This window comes from Megalobrama amblycephala, linkage group LG16 (genome assembly GCF_018812025.1).
Source record: "Megalobrama amblycephala isolate DHTTF-2021 linkage group LG16, ASM1881202v1, whole genome shotgun sequence".
Lineage (NCBI taxonomy): Eukaryota > Metazoa > Chordata > Actinopteri > Cypriniformes > Xenocyprididae > Megalobrama > Megalobrama amblycephala.
Window position 1 is genome coordinate 11,570,222 of NC_063059.1, and position 22,356 is coordinate 11,592,577.

The following is a 22,356-nucleotide window of genomic DNA, read 5'->3' on the forward strand; positions in this document are numbered from 1 at the left end:
GACCAGAGGTCCAGAAAGACTTGGAGGCAGCAGGTACAGTTGTCACAGAGAAAAAAAATAGGAAATAGGAACAGCCGCCATGCATGCTCACCACAGAAAGCTCCGTTACTGAAGAAAAGGCATGCTGAAGCTCATTTGAAGTTTTCTACACAACATTTGGAAAGGTCTGAAATACTGGGAGAATTTAGTGTGGTCAGATGAGACAAAAATCAAACGTTTGGCAACAATACCACATGCCATGTTTGGATGGAGAAAAAGGCTTTGCGTATGATCCTAAAAATAGCATACCAACAGTGATGTTTTCGAGGTGGAAGCATCATGGTATGAGGCCGTTTCTCTTCTCATGGTACTGGCAGAATCAATATTATTGAAGGGAAGATGAATGGAGCCATGCACTGGGAATTCTTGAGATGAATTTGTTGCCATGCACCAGGATGATGAAGATGAGGCTGTGGTGGACCTTCCACCAGGACAACAATCAAAAACACACTGCAAAGGAGAGTTTGAATTGGTTCCAGAAGAAGAAAATAAAGTTAGAATGTCCCAGTTAATCACCACACCTAAACCCAACAGAGCATTGGTGGAAGGAACTGAAGATCAAAATTCACAAGAGAGACCCCAGAATATTTAAGATTTAAAGTTTGGTCATGGATATGTACAGGATGTGCCTTGAAGCTGTCATTGCAAAAAAAAAAAAAAAAAAAGCTATTAAATACAATTTCAGTTAGTGTGTTCAATACTTTTTTCCTGAGTCATTTCACTTTATAACATGGATTGTAAAAAATGTGATTTCTTTGTCTGTGTAGATTTCTTAAAGGTGCCCTAGAATTAAAAATTGAATTTATCTTGGCATAGTTGAATAACAAGAGTTCAGTACATGGAAATGACATACAGTGAGTCTCAAACTCCATTGTTTCCTCCTTCTTATGTAAATCTCATTTGTTTAAAAGACCTCCGAAGAACAGGCGAATCTCAATATAACACCGAACTGTTACGTAACAGTCGGGATCATTAATATGTACGCACCCAATATTTGCATATGCCAGCCCATGACAATAGCGAAAAATGGCAGATGGAGCGATAATAACTGACATGATCCATGATTACATGATATTTTTAGTGATATTTGTAAATTGTCTTTCTAAATGTTTCGTTAGCATGTTGCTAATGTACTGTTAAATGTGGTTAAAGTTACCATCGTTTATTACTGTATTCACGGAGACAAGAGAGCCGTCGCTATTTTCATTTTTAAACACTTGCAGTCTGTATAATTCATAAACACAACTTCATTCTTTATAAATCTCTCCAACAGTGTGTAATGTTAGCTTTAGCCACGGAGCACTATCAAACTCATTCAGAATCAAATGTAAACATCCAAAATAAATACCATACTTACGCGATTAGACACGCTGCATGACGAACACTTTGTAAAGATCCATTTTGAGGGTTATATTAGCTGTGTGAACTTTGTTTAAGCTGGTTAAGGCAAGCGCGAGCTCCGGGGGAGGGGAGCACGAGATTTAAAGGGGCCGCAGCCTGAATGGGCGCATATTTAATGATGAACCAAAATAGACAATTAAAAAAAAAAAATGAATAAAAAAAAAAAAAAAAATCTATGGGGTATTTTGAGCTGAAACTTCACAGACACATTCAGGGGACACCTTAGACTTATACTACATCTTTTAAAAAGACGTTCTACGGCACCTTTAAGTTCATATCGATGTCTGTTCAAAATTTTTATGTGAATTGCTGCATTGGAACAGTGTTTAATAAAATACAAAACAAATGTTGGCACATTCAATACTTATGCGCTGAATGTACGTGTAAAAAACTAAATATACTTTGGGCTTAACATCTTTGTTACAAACTACAAATCACTCGATGATTAAACTGGCCTAAAAATCAGATGAAACAGCCTAGACATTCCCAACAAGACTGATGAGGAAATCAGGAGAAAATCTGTGTCATGAACAAACAAGTTAGAAGGCTTTAAATTCCTCAAATCATCACCCTTACAAACATTTACCATGTTTGGAAGTGGTTCTGTAGTAACCGTGTTAAAGGGGTACTTCACCCCTGGAAGTATGAATGTGTATTTAAAATTGGTCATTTATGTAGTAGAAATGTGAAATTATTTTTGAATTTGGAGCTTTCTAGACTGAGAAAAGGCAGAAAATGTATTTTTGACTAATGTGGATGAAAGACAACAACTCCCAGAATGCACTTGTTTTGCTGCCCTTGAGAGGCCACGCCCAAACCACGCCTAACGGTTACAGGCGGAATTACCAGGAAAATTCAAACAACTAGGCTTGCTTTGTTACATATTAATTCTATAAATCGTGAGTTAGTTCATACATTTACAGCGAAATGGTGCTAAATTGCTTTGTACCTGGATGTACACCCAAAGCAGGAAAGGACAAGTAAGTTTCCATCATTTTCCGATTAAGTTAAAGATTTGGAGCGATGTAAACAGTGGCTGCGGGCCATCAAACACCCGAAGTTTGGAGATGACACCGTTATAGACCTAAAAAACCGCAGAATATGTAGTCTCCATTTCAAGCACGAGGACTACGAACCAAATATCCTTGCAATGAAGAGAACCGTTCTGAAGGACACCGCGATACCATCGATATTCACTTTCCCAGAGGACGAACAGCCTGGGCATCTGGTACTAAGCGTATTCGCCTAGAGGTAAGACTCGCTGATACTAGACTGATAACACAGTAGCCTATATGTAGTGTTGTAGGTAGCAGTAAAACTGCAAACTTAGCAAAGTAACGTTAGATAGACAATTACATATAAGTTGCATATAAGTTGACTGTTATCAAAGTAAAGCCACTGTTCTGTAAAACTGAGTTAGTCTATTTATCTATTTATGCTAACGTTACCACAAAAGCCTGTTGCTGTATTGGTTGAGATGACTGCAGAGACCGATACATTTGCGAGATGAACCACTGATGTAGTGCAGACAAAATAAAGTTAATTACTGTAAGCTTAAAAATATAATTGACACCCACTTTTGATAAAATCTTTGATCTATGTCCGTGAGTAACCTCAAAAGCGCATATGTATGGGTGTGGTGAAAAAATGCGGAACTACCTGCTATTACTGGCTGTAGTTTTAAGCCTCTGGCCAAAAAAGCCTCCGATGACGCAAAATGACGATTTTTGCGTCATCGGAGGCTTTTTTACAGAATAAAAATGCATAAATCTCTCATCTCGGGCTGATATGAAGGGGGAAAGCACAGTAATTCGAAAATACTAGTGGTATTGTACTAATACAAAGCTTAATGCTAAATCCTGAAGTAACCCTTTAACAATGGTGTTTTGGCAGAAATGTGGTATATTCATTTTGAATACTGTCATTAATATAGTCATGTGTGTTGTATTTCATTTATTATGGATGTAAGGGTATAAAATTAATTTAGTTTAAACTATTTCAGTTTCTTTGAGTGTTTATACATGTACAGGTGTTATCAACTCAGTCACACTGTCCGAATATTTTAATTTAACCCAATAAAAATCTGTTGTATACTTTATAGATTTTACTGTTGTTAATATCAGTACATTTTCCTGCTGAATACGCATTTGATTTGAATTTCTCATTTTACAGGCCTCCGGAAAGCGATCGAGACAACCCTCCACCCCCTTGGCCCCCCTCACATTTTCATTCTACAATTTATTTTGATAATCCAGCCCTCAAATGAAGCTAATTGATAGCCTTGCAATAGGAAATACATCGACACAAGAAAGTAAACCGTGTTCAAACCATTTCACAGAAATTTCTCGCACTACCCATCGTCAACCGCATTTCGCTGTAAAGCACATTTTACTCCAGCGCACGATCAACGGGGGTAAACGTAACACAGCGTGGACAGCTTGGCTCTAGAGAAGAGTGGCAGAACACCCAGTGATGGTGAGAGGAAGAGGCGCTGGAGAACAGCTGAGACTCCCAGTGTGACTTTCCTCACTGCCAGAATCCCTCCTCCGGGCGAAACACAGACAGCTCCATTCCCTCAGGCTAGTGCTAATTCATTCACATGATTATGGTAGTGCCATCAGCTACGCTTTCTCTCTTCTCATTAGTAAAACTGAAAATGTATAATCTGGGCATGAAAGATGAGAGTTCACATTTTCTGAAGTAAACTTAATTAATGCTTATATTAGGGATGTCAACAAACCCCTAACCTCTAAGGTGATTAATGACACTAATGACATGATAATCAAGTTGAACTAAACTTACTGCATTTGAATGAACCATTTTTAATTAATGACTCAAGTTCTTATAAAATGCTAAATGAGTAGTAAATGATAAGAGAAAGTGTTAAAAAAAAAAAAAAAATACCCTAGAGATCCTTCTAATGGGTTTCTGACTTCATCCAATCAAGCAAGGAAAGATGCCAAATCTCACCCGTTGTTTGGCGTGAAAGAAAATAAAGCCAAGCCAGTTACTGGGGAGGGATTTTATCACCAAGAGTTAAAGGGATAGTTCACCCAAATACGAAAAATCAGTCATTATTTACTCAAACTCATGTTGTTCCAAGCTTATATGCAGTTATTTTTTTATTTTGTAGCACTATAGGGATAAATTATGAAAATATTTTATGCAATTCTTCCACAACAATACCCACGTCTATCAACCGTAAAAGTCTTCTGAATGCTGATGATAGTGAAGAACAAAATGGAATTTACTGAAATAATTCACCCCCAAACAGCACAGCGTCACAGGAGCACATGGTGTGAGAAGGCAAGATTATTTGCTTTAGTAATCTTAGTTAAAATGACATGAACTGTACATAAAAAATATGTGTGCGTGTATAAAGGTAAAGAGAAGCCTTTTGTCAAGGTTATATTTTTTTTTTTATTTTGCATGTTCAGAAATTCAGTTTTTCTTTTTATTGCCTCAGGGCAACGTTGTGCGATAAGGGGTACTTTGAGGATGTTTTGGACAATACCTCACATTGGCAGTAATGTGTTATAAGAAGGGAGGTACAGAGTTCCTGGGTGTGCAGGAACACCCAAATTGATGTGCAAAAATTGTAACATACACCACTATGTCACAGCAGAGAAGAACTGCTTTTTGAAGTTTCATCTTATTACATGAAGATATGACAAGACATTACATGATACAGACCTATGCATGGATCAAATTCAATATATCAATGTCTTTTAAGTGTTTGTCCCTTTTTACTTGATTTCTTGACTTTTTTTTTTTTAATGTTATTTTGCATTGCTCTCTGAGCATTGTCTTATGATAAATTTCTCTATGGTTTTATACCATTATTGCACAATGTAGCACAATGTTGCCCTGGGGTTGGGTCAATTTTTTTTTTATTTGTTTTATTTGTTTTATCAATACCATGTTCCCAAATGAGCCCAAAAAAAATGCAGAATATTTTTTTTCTTCATGTGCCATCAACATGTGTGCAGTAGATCATGTTGTCATGTTGTTGTTTTTTTTTGTAGAACACAAAAAAATGATATTTTAAAGAATGTCCCATATAGTGAAAGTCAACTGGGTTAAGCATCATTTGGACCCCAATACTCTTCTTTGTGTTCCTCAGAAGAAACATATCATCACCTTGGAATTATATACAACTTACAGCGACCCTTGTTTGGATGCCGTCGTAGGTTCGCAAAGCCACGAGCATCAACAATACGAAACATTCGCCATTGTTGATGGGAGGCTTGTTTGAGATGCATCGGTGTGTGACATCAGAGTGTCGCCGGTCCACGGGAGCGTTTGTAGAGCATACGACTCCTTGTGCTTTTGGGTCGCTCTCGCGGCGCTTTGATGTCATACGCCGATCGCTCCGCGAGAAGCCGATGCATCTCGAACAAGCTCGGTGCGTTTGTGTTTGGTGCTGCTGCGCTAACGTTGCTGGGAAAGATCAGATGTATACAGGGGCGTAAGACGTGGCTCTGTGGTGGCTCTCAAGCCTGTGGAAAGGCAAACCGGTTCTTAGAAGATTCATCAGTTGAACCCACTCCAAACTGGCAATAGCACTAGCTCCGAACTAGCTCAGAATGCAGATGGAACCTTATAATTCCTCCTCATTATTGGCCGGCTCCTGCATCAGCACCACACGCATACATCCTGTTGCTCATGTGAACAGCGTCGGCCAATACCGAGATGGCATTCTGACATAGAACACGGAAGCGCTACACTGTGTTTGCTACGTGAACAGCGTAGGAGACTGACATGGAAGAGCAGAAATTGCTGAATAAAGTAGTTATTTTTTTGTGCACAAAAACTATTCTTGTCACTTCATAACATTAAGGTTTCACTTTTGCTTTTGACTTTGAGTGAATCTCACTGCTGATCATTTGGACCTTTCTAGATTACAATCCAGCTCCAATAATTAGCCAGCATCTGTGCAGCGTCTCTCTACTAGCAATAAAGCTGTGAGTTTAATTACTTCAAAAACAGCAGCGTCACCACCTACTTGCACAGTAATATAATGTAGCGAATTTAGCATTTAAATTAAACAATACAATTATATACATTTTTTATATTGCCAAATCATTTTTGATCCAATATTTGCCAAATTTTTGGTGCATCACTAATACAAATTCTTCAAAAATGGTCCTTTCGTACTCCATGTACAAAATAAGAGCATAAAGTACATTTGCGTGCTTTTCATTTTTTAGCGAAGTACTCCTTTAACTTAGCTCATGAAGGGTGAAATGGCTCATGAAATGGCCATTTTCCCAATTTAAAACGTGAATGAAAAGCCACTGTTGTGCAGCTCCTCAATTACTACGTTGTGAACCTCGAGCCAAACATGCTTGAACACACATACTCAAATTGAATTTCAAGGCCGTGTTAATGGGGCGGACAGGACCAGGAAGTTTCATTGATGACATGCAGAAAATAGGTCATTGTTGCATATGAAAGCATCACTGCCACATGGTTGGTCTCCTAATGGAGAACAACGTTCCCTTTCATCAGTTTAACCGCCTGTGGTAAACATATTCTGAGATCCTACCAGCTCCTGCTCATCACACCACATCACCACATCACCACAAAACCAAGAAGCTGCGAATAGATTAGCGTGATAGCTAACCCAAGCAAGGTCAACAGTAGATTGGGAAGCGATAATCTGGGCTAATCCAAACGGACATACATCAGGGTGCAGATGTCTTGCTGTCCATTAACTCCAGCCTGATCCTTTTATCTCTTCACTACACATCCTTCCCTCCATCACTCTCAACCTCCTTCCCATCCCCTCGGGAAAAGTAAAAGCAGCCCGGGAACTAAAAATGATTTCTCATAGGTGTACATTTTTCTCAATTACTTAGTTGTGGACAGGTCGCTCTGGGACCCAAACACTGCAGACACGCTGCAAACATTGGAGAATTTAAAAATAAAATGGTAGACTCGTCATTTCACTTGGCCTTAGAGGATTTTTTGGGATGCTCCCTCTCTCATGGACTCAATTAATAGACTATGGAAAACCTTAGAGTCGTTTCTCATCTCAACTGCTAACAGAAATTTCTGATTTCATTTGTCTATTTGCCCGGCCGACATAAAATAAATAAATAAATAAATAAATTATATACATATACAGAGTACGGAGTACTCTTTTACTGAGTAAAAAATTATTTTCATGATTTTTTCTTTTGTCAAATCAGAAAATTTATGTAATTCAGATAACATAATATTTTGAGTTTCTGTTGATTAAACCAATCGCCTTCATTGTAATAACTCAAATTTTTAATTTCAATGAACTCAAAATTAAGGCAACCAGGTAACTTTTTTTCAGTTATATATATATATATATATATATATATATATATATATATATATATATATATATATATATATATATATATATATATATATATATATATATATATAAAAAAAAAAAAAAAAAAATAAAATTTATTGAATATTTAAATTATAATATGTATTTAGATGTATAATTTAAAGTGATTATCATTACCCTTTTTAAAATAATAAATTGAAGTATTAAACATTTTTCACATATAAATTTGATTTTCCCCATCAAATGCTACATTTTAATTGCAAAGCAGGAAATTATATAGCAATTCCAATTAGACAGGACATCCATAAATTCACAAAATATTTCTGAAAAATGATGGCATGCATGTAAAAATATTACTAGTTGGTTTGTAATTTAAGTCATTCTTTCAATTTTGACAAAACTATGTTAGCCGTTTTTCAACCTAGCAGACAATTTCAAAAAGTTGACAAGCAGAATTCACATCCAAATTTCAGAGAAAAACAAATGATTGTAAATGATAAAAAAGTAAGATATGATCCAATATGTGAACTATAGGCCATCCGTAACCCATCAATCACTCTAGAAACTGATCCTGCATCAGCGATTCTTGTGAAAACATGAACACGGGCCTAGAAGTAAAAGCCCAGATAAGCAGAATGACTCATTTTGTAAAGCAATCCCAAGCTCCATTAAAGCAGCGATGACCGGCCCTTCACACCATGAACAAAGATCTGCGTAACACGTCATCTTCCTCACGGCCGGAGATCGTTTTCATTTGAATTAAATTGATTTCTTTCAAGAGGCCTATTGGTACAGGAGCTTGAGGAGAACCGGTTTGACCTTGAGAGGAAAGGGAGGAAGACGGGGAGGAGGGGCCGAACGCGAGCTCATGCATCACATCAAGGAACACCCATCCCAGTGAAGAAGAGGTACTGCAGAGTTTAGCATTACGATCGATTGACCGAGGAAATAGTTTCATGCAAATCCAGTTACTAAGCAACTGGGTATTTAAGAAATTGCTCCCCACCAATAATTATGGACACTCTGCAGCTTTAAAGAGAATATACATTCAAACTGCATCGCAAGAACAAGCCCAGATAGTCTTTCTAAAAGGGAATGTATGAAATATGCTCTCAAACAAGAGAACAGAAAGCATCTTCTCCTCAACCTCCCTCAGAGAACCAATTGTGTCAAGGGATGTGGAAATTTCCTCTCATCCTCTCAAGCGGGGCTGTGAACCACAGCAAAGGTAATTTGCATATCGAATGAATGCGGAGGCTACGTCACCACGGCCGTGAATGATTGACAGCCGAAACATTCCATGAGAACGTCCGCACTGATACTTCATCGCTGCGATTAATCGCAACATTCCGAATGAAATGTTAGGAATTTTTTCGAATGCATTCCATTCCACGCAGTGTCTGTGTTTCTCGAATTTACTAAACTATAAGAGAGACATTAAATGAACCTGTAGGAGAGGTTCAGCTGCCGCCAATCATCAAGTTACGAATAACCGACGCGTATTATATTTAGCGTACAAATTATTCTCTCAACGCATCATTTCACATCTAATGTGGCAGGCCCGCTGTAGAGAGCGCAGTGATGACATTCAGGAAAGCTATTCATAGACCTCGAGCCTCATGTGAAGCTGCAGGACACAAACGCGAAGGAAAATCTGCCATGCTGTGAAATTAAAACCCGATTAATCACGGAAATCCGCGATGTTTGATGACCGCGTAAGCGGATTCATCATTAATGCTTTGATTTAGCGAGTAATCATGCTAATATTCTTATACTGCAGTAAGTGGAGGCTAGTTTAGACTTAGATTTAAAAAAAAAAATCACATATTTACTAAACGCCCCCTTTAAAGCTTTTTTTTTTTTTTAAACAGACTCCGTTTTAGCTGACTTAGGGATTCCTCCTCCTGGAAAATGCGATCGATTAGCAGTGCTTTATAGAGGCATCTCGGTTTATGGCTTGTGGGTATTATCTGAATTACCAGTTTTAAATGGTGATGTTGTTATTATATGACACTGATGCATCTCAAGGAAACCCGCGGATCTAATGCTCGGTGAATTGCACATGCTGCCACATTGTAACGGACTGTAAGGTAAAGAGCCATAAAGCTCAGTTCACTGCCTTAGAAATGTGTTTGAGAAATGCTTATCAATGCAGTTCATTTACTTGCACATTTAGCGTGCCACAAAACACCCAAACCATAGGTAGTTTCGTATATTTGGTGTCTGCACATCAGTTTTAAGGGCGTCAATTGGCACTTGTCAAAAAAACGATTACTTACCCCAACTGCTCGCGGTGCGCCCGATGAATTCCCCCGTCCGTGGGTTGTAGATAAAATCTTTCCAACTCGACTGTTTCTCGTCAGCTTTCTCCTCTTTGTTGGCCATGGTGTAAACAGGATGAGTAAATCAGTTTGAGAACGATGGATGAGGACAAATCAAAAAAGCGTTGATTCGGGCTTGCCTCCTTGGCGTTGTGAAGTAAATGAGGTGTGCAGTCTTTCCACGCGGCTCGAGACTGCAGCAGTCCGTCGCTCGGACTCTCCACTAGCAGCGTTTGAAGCGCTGTGACGCATGCGCAGGAGAAGCGCACCGCATTTCCAGGAGCCGCATCCAAATGAAGCATGTTCAACATTATTTGTACAAGATTTCGCGAAACGCCACGTAGTTTGTACAGAAGCCTTTATAGGGAGTCCGGGGCTAATTATTACGCTTTTTACCTCTGTGACTATTCACAGGTTGGGGTTGAATGAGATTTTTTTTTGTAGGCATCAAAAAAAAAAAAAAAAAAAAAAAAGTTATTGAGCATTTCCCCCGGGGTAAGTTGTCACAATAAGAAAATACTACTTTCCTAAAGTATGAAAATAGATAGAAATACCAACAATAAGGTATATTTTGAAGTAATTCTAACTCTAATACAAAAAAACTTTAACTTTTGTGACTTTTGACACAAAACCTTATTGCTACTCAGATGCTCTTGTAAGTGCTCATGATGATAACCATAATTAAGATCGTTTATAATATTAATATAAAACAATGTAGTGAGAGTGTGTTTTGATTGATGTAGCTGCTGGATTGTCTATTTGGCTTCAGAATGACATCTGATCTCAATTATGCTTTATGGTACACAGTGTTCAAACGGTGGCATTGTTCTCATTATTTTGTTTTTGATGCAGCTATTAAATATGGCAGCATTGCACCACAACAAAATTACGTTTCAGGATAAAATTCATGAATTGACTCGAACACAAACCTAATGAATTAATCATTATAATGTATCCCTTTTATATCAGTGTTTCTTAATTTTTTTTTTTTTTTTTACTCCCCCATACTCAAAGACAACATTTGAAGACACCTGAGAAAGATTTTCGCTTAAAAACGGCTTGTTTTTAGAAATAAGGAGTGGCAATATTAAAATAATTCCATAAAATAATTGTAATTCCATAATTCCATTAACGAACTTATTTAATTTACTCACAAAAAGCAATTTCTACCAAATAAAATATAAATTTGATATACATTTTAATAATATTTAAATCATTTTAAGCCATCTTGCGGCCCCCGGTTGAGAACCACTACTTTAGTTATTTATTTAGTAATCTCTTAGATCATCCTCTCCTTCTCTTGCCCTACAACTATTCATTTTGTCTGAACAGCAGAAACAAACTCATAAAAATGTTGATTTCATATCCAGTTTAAAGAGGCCAAATGTAGAATTCAGAAACTCTTGTTATTTGCTACACCAGTGGCCATTAAGTGAACTGCAGGCGGCAGCTTATTGCTCGTGCTTGCATTCGTGCACACAAAACCTTCAAGACTGAACGAGACTCAAGGCCCTAATATACTCTCAGCGAAGTTCTTTTTCATTCTTCGCTTAGAAGAACAAAGTTGGAAATACCTTTGAAGCCATAATCTGTTAACGAACATCCAGACGCCATCCACGCTGCTGAGAGCGACGGTTAGATGAATATGTACAGTAAATATGTGTTGCACGCTTTCCCCTTAACAAAATAATCAAACAACAAAAATGACGTTTCCTTTAGGAAAGCATAACGACGAGGATGTGTTTGCATCAGCTCTACAATTCACCGGCATCATGTTGACAGATGAGCTAATTAAAATTATGCTGTCAAGATAGTTTGATTATAAAGTATGAGACTATATATATATATATAGATCAGGCTATAGTTTGAATTATTCTATAATATTCTATTATTGTATCATTAGCTATCGGGAGCGTGTGTAAAAGTCACATCCTTTTGATTTTCCCGGCAAAAACGTCCCGAGTCGCTTACATTAAATTCAGTCAACTGGCTTTAGACAACCAAGGAAGTCGGGAAGGTCTCTCTCTCTCTCTTTTAAAGATTTTTCACCCTCAAGCCATCCTAGGTGTTTGACTTTCTTCTTTCTGATGAACAGAAATATTAATAAATATCCTGACGCATCCGAGCTTCCATCCACATCCATCCATCATAAACGTACTCCACACGGCTCCGGAGGGTTAATAAAGGCCTTCTGAAGCAAAGCGATGCGATTGTGTAAAAAAATATCTATATTTTATATACTTCATATATAAGTTATGAAGTAAAATATCTAGCTTCCTCCAGACCGCCTTCCGAATTCCAAGTGTAAAACTCTCGCAGTTCAAAAAGCTTACGCTACATCCTACGCCTTCCCTATTCAACTTACGGAAAAGCGTAATTGACAAACTTTCTTTGTAACTTGAATGGCGGAGGCTAGATATTTTACTTCATAACTTGTTAAATATGGATTTCTTTTAAACAAAAGCATCAAGCGAAATGATGCTTTTGTTTCCGCCGGAGCCGTGTGGAATACACATTTATGATGGATGGATGTGGATGGAAGCTATTTCTTCAGCTCATTCTCATTGATCCCGCTCACTGCTATTATAAATCTCGGATGCGTCAGGATATTTATTCATATAACTCCGATTGTGTTCATCAGAAAGAAGAAAGTCATAAACACCTAGGATGGCTTGAGGGTGAGTAAAGCTTGAGCTAATTTTTATATGAAAGTGAACTAATCCTTCAACAACATATTGTATTAACTAATAGTGTAAATTAATGTGTTAATTAGCACAATGGGCTATGGCCATGTATTTCAACTTCAGTTGTCTGCATTAATTAATCATTAGCTAATGATTTGCAAAGATATCAGTATGTTTTGACTTGACTTGTTGAGGCACATGACAGATGCATCAGGATATTTATTAATATAACTGATTGAGTTCATCTGAAAGAAGAAAGTCATACACACTTAGGATGGCTTGAGGGTGAGTAAAGCTCGGGCTAATTTTCATTTGAAAATGAACTAATCCTTTAAGTTTCGTTACACACATTTGCAATAAAAAGATTAATATATGAATCTCTTTATTGCAAATGTGATTAACATACTACTGTATTTCAAAAACACTTCAAATTGGTTACATTGCCATTACAGTACATATTCATTTTTTAACCATAACATGACCCATCACTTACATTTGCTGCTGAAATGATTTACATTTATGAATAACAAGGTTTAATAATGCCACATTATGGTTTTCAAGTATTCAGTTTTTTTAGACCACACCACACCAGAGGTAACCAAAATTATATGTTTATATATGTATACATGTACATACAGTTACATTTGCAAACCAAAATTCATATCAGTTCTGCTGAGTTGGTTAAAAATGCCGACCTGAGTGGATCAGGGCTGTTTCCTTTACATCGGCCGCTCTCAATTCGAACAAAAATGTGTTTTTAATCACTCGCAACACGACTACATCTCCCAACACGGAACATTCAAACAGCTTGAGGCAACCGGAACGACAACCATCCATATTTTAATTTCCTTCAACTATTGTGATGAATGACAAGGAATAAACTATACAACACAACAAAATGACACTGAATCAACCTATAAAAAAAGAACATTTCCCATTTTTTTTTTTTTTTTTTTTTTTTAATGTAAGGATGTAAATTCCTTCCAATCGGTGAACAGATCAGGACGTTGTTTTCCGATCCCCATGGAGAAGAAAATAAAGTGGCACTAGCCCACTGGACTACGCAGATACAGTCATATTCAGATATGACCCAAATAAATACATTTTTGGAAAGAGATTTGAAAGTCCTCTGGATAGGAAGCAGAGAAAGGAAGTACACTGAGATGACGTGAGGCGTCTGTTAACCTTCACTTAATCGCTCCCCTCTATGGCCTGACCTGTGGCTCTCTAGCCTGAAAAGCACCACTGAAGTACAATTAACCGTTTCCCCTGGAGCCAGAGGCTCCTGGCGTTTTGTGCCAAACTGGGAAAAGGGAAGAAAGAGATTAAAAATATGGTAATATAGAGAGGAGTGGCAGCTTATTTCCTGTGTAGCGTTCCTCCCCGGCACTGCTCGGGAATCTGACGATCACTCTGGGGAAGAGGGGTTGTCGTCATCTTCATCGTCGTCGTCCTCTTCCTCGTTGAAGGAGCTGGGCGTCTGTCCGCGAGACTCTGAGGTGTGTGAAGGAGCAGTGCTGCTGTGACTGTGGACAGAGAGAGATGATGTTATCCGTGTGTATCGTCACCCAAGTGAAAGTGGCCTGGATGTGTGTGATCAGCATACCTCGTGTGGCTGAGAGGGGTTCTGTTGGAGTTTCTGGCCATGCCTGTTGGGACAGAACCACATGTTTATTTAGACATCACAAGTCAAAAGTCACTTGTATAATAAAGACAACACTTGCACAGACACGTCACTTTATTTGCACAGAACAGGAAGGAAGTCTGTGGCTGAAGAATAAAGTGCTGTCTGATATGCAAGAGGCAAAACCGAACTGCAAAAAAAAAAAAAAAAAAAGATTTATATATATATATATATATATATATATATATATATATATATATATATATATATATATATATATATAGTCCCTATGACAAAGAAATTTGCACATCATTGTCTTGAATTTGTTCCATATAATTTTGAAATTTTATATTTGATATTGTTTTATATTTTTTTAAATGATGTTAACTTTTGCTTAGCTGACTGTCTCAGTTTTACACTAAAATGCAATTTTATTTATACAATTAGTGCTGTCAAAATGAATGCATGTGATTTTTTTTTTTTTTCAGGTTAAATGCCTTTGCACACTTAGTCCGAAAATTTTGTATGCATTTTTTCAAATACGTGATCTTAAAAATTCGTCACGCACAGAGACCTTGCACACTGAGTCCGATGCATATTAAAGGATTAGTTCACTTTTAAATAAACTTTTCCTGAAAATTTACTCACCCCCATGTCATCCAAGATGTCCATGTCTTTCTTTCTTCAGTCAAAAAGAAATTAAAGTTTTTGATGAAAACATTCCAGGATTTTTCTCCTTATAGTAGACTTGAATGGGCACCAAACAGTTGAAGGTTTCATTGCAGCTTCAAATTGTTCTACACGATCCCAGATGAGAAATAAGGGTCTTATCTAGTGAAACCATCACTTATTTTCTGAAAAAAATTGAAAATTATATACGTTTTAACCATAAATGCTCTCTTCTTCTTCTTTATTAGAATTCCGGCAGTGTAGACACTGCTAAGTGTATTACTGCCCTCCACAGGTCAAAGTTTGAACTAATGTTTATATGCAATATGCTATTGTATAACAATTAGTTCAAACTTTGACCTGTGGAGGGCAGTAATACACTTAGCAGTGTCTACACTGCCGGAATTCTAATAGAGAAGAAGAAGAGAGCATTTATGGTTAAAACGTATATAATTTTCAATTTTTTTCAGAAAATAAGTGATGGTTTCTCTAGATAAGACCCTAACTTCTCATCTGGGATCGTGTAGAACAATTTGAAGCTGCAGTGAAACTAATTTTGACCTTCAACTGTTTGGTGCCCATTCAAGTCTACTCTATGGAAAAAAATCCTGGAACGTTTTCATCAAAAACTTTAATTTCTTTTCGACTGAAGAAAGAAAGACATGGACATCTTGGATGATATAGGGGTGAGTAAACTTTCAGGAAAAGTTTATTTAAAAGTGAACTAATCCTTTAATGAATCAGTTAAGAAAAAATTCACAAAACAATACAAAATGGAGTCTTCAAGCAGTGAGAATGATTCAGTTGTCCTCGCTTCTTAAAAAGAGGAAATATTGGGTCCATCCAATCCTGAGATTGCGTAGAGAGAGAGAGAGAGAGAGAGGGAAAGAGCGGCGTGATTATCCCGAGCGTTTCAAAGTTTGATGCTTTGATGCTTTGCTACTGGCACAATCTGACTTTATATTCTGTCTCTTTGTATTCCGTACTTTGTTTGTCACACAGTGCTACTGCTGCTTTGTGCTGTAGATGGCGTGGATCAACTTGTCAGATGGCATTCAGGATTTTGGCGTTCGCTTGTACGGTGGCTCTAAATTGTCAAAACGTCTCTCAAAATGCATGCCACGGATGCGAAAAACGCAGAAAATCGAACCTGATTCGATTTTTTTTTTTTGACGGACGAAAGTTTCGGAGGCAGTGTGTAAACGTGATTGACACGCGAGGTTGTATTTATTTATTAATGTGCGAAAATGTCATATGCGAATTTTGGACTTTAACAAATTAAAAATATTTAGCGCAATTAATGCAGCATCCGTTTTTTCCCCCTGGCATTCTTTGGCTAGCGTTACATTATATGATGGCACTATCATTCATTCATGCACTATTAAAACATTAAAACGCAAAAAAAGAATTTAAATCTGTACTGGCACATATCTTTGAACAAACACACAAAGCGCACGCACAGATTTATTTGGCCAAATAGAACGATTAAATTCTGATGGTTGTAATGCAAGTCCATGAGATCTTTATGACAGTATAACAGTCTACTTGCATAAAATAAAATATAAATATCATTCATCACTCTATGATAATAAACCTGTGAAAGACAATATTAAAATGCTTAATTTTATAATAAAAGCTCTGTAGTTTTTACTGTGGGGGCAAAACATAATGCAATGGTACTAGCTAAAAAAGTATAAACTATCAATCAGACGACAGAAGGCTTGTAGTAGACTGTGTGCAATAGGTTTATCAGCAAAGTTTTGATGATTTTGAGGCCTTAGAAATTTGTGTATCAAACATGATACAGCAGGCTTTATGGGGTTAAACAAGTATTAGCTGCCTAAAAAGTAAATTACTGCTAAATTGGGGTTTGGTGAGTGTTAATTTTGGACACAGATGGGGCATGTAGCTTCTAACACGTCATGCGCTCGGCTCTTCTCTGATCTGAGTGTTTTGTTACTGTCCACATGTGAGATGAGGAAGAAGTGAAACCACAGTGCAGTACTACATTAATGCTTGATTTTGTTTGTCCCTCTATATTGCATTTGAGAGCTGAAGATAGTTGGGAGCAGAATAATCCTTTATACAAAGATGACTATAGGTGAAGTAAAGTCACCATTTACAATCATGCAGTTGCATCTCTGCATCAGTGAAATAAAAGCAAGAAAAGTTCTTTTAAGATCCACTATAATTCATCTATTCAAACTATTTGCTATTATCAAGAACTGTCATGATGACGATTTTGGGAGAGGTCCTGTCAGGCACAAGCATTCACACAAGCAAAAGAGAACAAAACACTCAGAAAAAATGATTGAAATAGGACGTTTAACAGAAACATTTAACAGAAGTGTGACATGAGATACTTACTGGTGACATAAGCCTCTAAAGACTTGGGCACTAGAGATTTGGCCACACTGATGTTCTGTGGAGAGCATGTGCCGTTCTCAAGCCCCAAAGACATGCCCATCCGCTTCAGGATCTCAACGTCATCGTGGATCTCAAATGTGTTGTCAAAGTTAAAGAGGTATTCACACCTGTTTGGAGGAAAGAGTTTGTGTGTTGAGTGATAATTACGACTAATTTATTCACTAAAACATTCACGTTTCACGTCATGATTGGGTTCTTTGATAATAGAATTGCATATATTTAACGTCATTGCGTGATTACATACCAATGAGTTTCGTTTTTTTGTTACGCAGCACGTTTGAGCTTCAGGAAGAACCAATGAGGCTCATTCTGGTGTTACGCAGCACGTTTGAGCTTCAGGAAGAACCAGTGAGGTTCATTCTCGTGTGTTACGCAGCCTGTTTGAGCTTCAGAAAGAACCAATGAGGTTCATTCTCGTGTGTTACGCAGCCTGTTTGAGCTTCAGAAAGAACCAATGAGGTTCATTCTCGTGTGTTACGCAGCACGTTTGAGCTTCAGGAAGAAGCAATGAGGTTCATTCTCGTGTGTTACGCAGCACGTTTGAGCTTCAGAAAGAACCAATGAGGTTCATTCTCGTGTGTTACGCAGCACGTTTGAGCTTCAGAAAGAAGCAATGAGGTTCATTCTCGTGTGTTACGCAGCACGTTTGAGCTTCAGGAAGAAGCAATGAGGTTCATTCTCGTGTGTTACGCAGCACGTTTGAGCTTCAGGAAGAAGCAATGAGGTTCATTCTCGTGTGTTACGCAGCACGTTTGAGCTTCAGAAAGAACCAATGAGGTTCATTCTCGTGTGTTACGCAGCACGTTTGAGCTTCAGAAAGAACCAATGAGGTTCATTCTAGTGTTACGTAGCCTGTTTGAGCTTCAGAAAGAACCAATGAGGTTCATTCTAGTGTTACGCAGCCTGTTTGAGCTTCAGAAAGAACCAATGAGGTTCATTCTAGTGTTACGCAGCCTGTTTGAGCTTCAGAAAGAACCAATGAGGTTCATTCTAGTGTTACGTAGCCTGTTTGAGCTTCAGAAAGAACCAATGAGGTTCATTCTAGTGTTACGCAGCCTGTTTGAGCTTCAGAAAGAACCAATGAGGTTCATTCTCGTGTTACGCAGCACGTTTGAGCTTCAGAAAGAACCAATGAGGTTCATTCTCGTGTTACGCAGCACGTTTGAGCTTCAGAAAGAACCAATGAGGTTCATTCTCGTGTGTTACGCAGCACGTTTGAGCTTCAGGAAGAACCAATGAGGTTCATTCTCGTGTGTTACGCAGCCTGTTTGAGCTTCAGGAAGAACCAGTGAGGTTCATTCTCGTGTGTTACGCAGCACGTTTGAGCTTCAGAAAGAACCAATGAGGTTCATTCTAGTGTTACGCAACACGTTTGAGCTTCAGCAAGAACCAATGAGGTTCATTCTCGTGTCTTACGCAGCACATTTGAGCTTCAGCAAGAACCAATGAGGTTCATTCTCGTGTCTTACGCAGCACGTTTGAGCTTCAGAAAGAACCAATGAGGTTCATTCTAGTGTTACGCAGCACGTTTGAGCTTCAGAAAGAACCAATGAGGTTCATTCTAGTGTTACGCAGCACGTTTGAGCTTCAGCAAGAACCAATGAGGTTCATTCTCATGTCTTACGCAGCACATTTGAGCTTCAGCAAGAACCAATGAGGTTCATTCTCGTGTCTTACGCAGCACGTTTGAGCTTCAGGAAGAAGCAATGAGGTTCATTCTCGTGTGTTACGCAGCACATTTGAGCTTCAGCAAGAAGCAATGAGGTTCATTCTCGTGTTACGCAGCACGTTTGAGCTTCAGGAAGAACCAATGAGGTTCATTCTCGTGTTACGCAGCACGTTTGAGCTTCAGGAAGAACCAATGAGGTTCATTCTCGTGTTACGCAGCACGTTTGAGCTTCAGAAAGAACCAATGAGGTTCATTCTCGTGTTACGCAGCACGTTTGAGCTTCAGGAAGAACCAATGAGGTTCATTCTCGTGTGTTACGCAGCCTGTTTGAGCTTCAGAAAGAACCAATGAGGTTCATTCTCGTGTTACGCAGCACTTTTGAGCTTCAGGAAGAACCAGTGAGGTTCATTCTCGTGTGTTACGCAGCACGTTTGAGCTTCAGGAAGAAGCAATGAGGTTCATTCTCGTGTGTTACGCAGCACGTTTGAGCTTCAGAAAGAACCAATGAGGTTCATTCTCGTGTGTTACGCAGCACGTTTGAGCTTCAGAAAGAACCAATGAGGTTCATTCTAGTGTTACGTAGCCTGTTTGAGCTTCAGAAAGAACCAATGAGGTTCATTCTAGTGTTACGCAGCCTGTTTGAGCTTCAGAAAGAACCAATGAGGTTCATTCTAGTGTTACGCAGCCTGTTTGAGCTTCAGAAAGAACCAATGAGGTTCATTCTAGTGTTACGTAGCCTGTTTGAGCTTCAGAAAGAACCAATGAGGTTCATTCTAGTGTTACGCAGCCTGTTTGAGCTTCAGAAAGAACCAATGAGGTTCATTCTCGTGTTACGCAGCACGTTTGAGCTTCAGAAAGAACCAATGAGGTTCATTCTCGTGTGTTACGCAGCACGTTTGAGCTTCAGGAAGAACCAATGAGGTTCATTCTCGTGTGTTACGCAGCCTGTTTGAGCTTCAGAAAGAACCAATGAGGTTCATTCTCGTGTTACGCAGCACTTTTGAGCTTCAGGAAGAACCAGTGAGGTTCATTCTCGTGTGTTACGCAGCACGTTTGAGCTTCAGAAAGAACCAATGAGGTTCATTCTAGTGTTACGCAACACGTTTGAGCTTCAGCAAGAACCAATGAGGTTCATTCTCGTGTCTTACGCAGCACATTTGAGCTTCAGCAAGAACCAATGAGGTTCATTCTCGTGTCTTACGCAGCACGTTTGAGCTTCAGCAAGAACCAATGAGGTTCATTCTCGTGTCTTACGCAGCACATTTGAGCTTCAGAAAGAACCAATGAGGTTCATTCTAGTGTTACGCAGCCTGTTTGAGCTTCAGAAAGAACCAGTGAGGTTCATTCTCTTGTTACGCAGCACGTTTGAGCTTCAGAAAGAACCAATGAGGTTCATTCTAGTGTTACGCAGCACGTTTGAGCTTCAGGAAGAACCAATGAGGTTCATTCTCGTGTCTTACGCAGCACATTTGAGCTTCAGCAAGAACCAATGAGGTTCATTCTCGTGTCTTACGCAGCACGTTTGAGCTTCAGGAAGAAGCAATGAGGTTCATTCTCGTGTGTTACGCAGCACATTTGAGCTTCAGCAAGAAGCAATGAGGTTCATTCTCGTGTTTTACGCAGCACGTTTGAGCTTCAGGAAGAACCAATGAGGTTCATTCTCGTGTTACGCAGCACGTTTGAGCTTCAGAAAGAACCAATGAGGTTCATTCTCGTGTTACGCAGCACGTTTGAGCTTCAGGAAGAACCAATGAGGTTCATTCTCGTGTTACGCAGCACGTTTAAGCTTCAGGAAGAACCAATGAGGTTCATTCTCGTGTTACGCAGCACATTTGAACTTCCGGAAGAGGTTCATTCTCGCATGTCATTCAGGTACGGTTGAGCTTCTGTTTTTATTCGCTGATCAATGTTTATATGTGAATAAAAGCCTAAATTATATCTGTTCATCATAAAGCGATCGAGCCTCTTCAGAAAATTTGGACTAAACTGTTCAATTTGTATGGATTAAACTTTTTGAAGCGTCAGCTGTGAAGCTGTCAATGGGGGGACATAAATCTCTTAGATTTCATCAAAAAGATCTTCATTTGTTCTTTGAAGATGATTGAAAGTCTTACAGGTTTGGAATGACATGAGAATGACAGAATTTTCATTTTTGAGTGAACTAACCCTTTAAATAAAACAACAATCCAAAAATAATGCTAAAAATGAACACAAATGCTAAAATGAAATAAAATACAGTAAAACAGTAATATTGTGAAATTAATCTTAATAATTAAAAAAAAAAAAACATTAAATACTGTGAAATATTGTGGTATGTATTTTGAGCAAAAAGCTCTTTCACTGTGTGGAGGATATTTCTACAGAAAAGAAATTAAGAGAAATCTCATACTTGTCACTAGAGATGGAGCAGTCGATGACGGTGCGGACGCCTGTGTTGAGAATGATGAAGGGAAGTTGAATGACAGATCCTGGAGGGGGAGTTGACTGGGACGACACTTCGTTGGCCTGGTTCCTCTGCACCAAATTCTTGAAGGCGATCTGCTGCTCACGGGAAGAGGTGCACAATTCACTACACATGTACACAGACCGTTTCAGCCCTTAAGGGCCCACTAATTAACATTAAATCAGTCAATATGTTGATAAATACAAAGCTTTGTGTAGTTGTAGCACTAACATGTGCACACAGACGCTAACTCATGTCAGTCTCAGGATGTGTGGGGGTTGGTCAAGGATTAAAACCAAGCCAATGCATTTAATTTAGTGCTCCAGCAGCCCTCCCAGCTCCAACCCCGCAGGAGTGCAAGTCCTGATCGATATCCCAGCAGGATCAAGGCAACATCTGATCCATCCACACATCACTGACTTCATGAATGTGATCTGTTGCATTACACGCCATATCACTTAAGATCATCTATAGTATGGACTTTTGGTGTTAATGTCACAAATCAACACAAACAGACCGCAGTGATTTCCTGAGATTCTGTGTGTGGGCTTTAATTTGACAGCAGGAGATGGACGATGGTCTCGTCTCACTTTAAAAAAAAAAAAAAAAAAGAATCAATAATAGGAGATTGTTGCTTTTCAACAGCTGGCCACTGTTAATGTCTCCTTCCCCCTCTCATCTGCTGCTTTTACTCATCCTTTCTGGTTAGCATTGATGGCGCTTTATACATAATTATACATTGAAGTGCTGA

The 22,356-nt window shown here is 38.5% G+C and overlaps 2 protein-coding genes across 6 annotated transcripts in view; both read right to left on the reverse strand.

Annotated features, from left to right (window-relative positions):
• The window catches only part of atp1b3b (ATPase Na+/K+ transporting subunit beta 3b), a 37,974-nt gene extending 27,593 nt beyond the window's left edge, over positions 1 to 10,381 (reverse strand). The window contains exon 1 of the mRNA XM_048160445.1: positions 10,048 to 10,381. Within this exon, the coding sequence (XP_048016402.1) occupies positions 10,048 to 10,153 (106 nt within the window). The 5' untranslated portion in view covers positions 10,154 to 10,381. The remainder of the gene's footprint in view (positions 1 to 10,047) is intronic.
• A 2,987-nt stretch (positions 10,382 to 13,368) lies between these two features.
• Positions 13,369 to 22,356, reverse strand: part of tfdp2 (transcription factor Dp-2) — a 73,709-nt gene continuing 64,721 nt past the window's right edge. For all 5 annotated transcript variants that reach the window (XM_048160412.1, XM_048160414.1, XM_048160413.1 and 2 more), the window contains 4 exons: positions 21,552 to 21,703; positions 17,434 to 17,600; positions 14,380 to 14,422; positions 13,369 to 14,299 (listed from right to left, as the gene is read on the reverse strand). In XM_048160412.1, the coding sequence (XP_048016369.1) occupies positions 14,182 to 14,299; positions 14,380 to 14,422; positions 17,434 to 17,600; positions 21,552 to 21,703 (480 nt within the window). In that variant the 3' untranslated portion in view covers positions 13,369 to 14,181. The remainder of the gene's footprint in view (positions 14,300 to 14,379; positions 14,423 to 17,433; positions 17,601 to 21,551; positions 21,704 to 22,356) is intronic.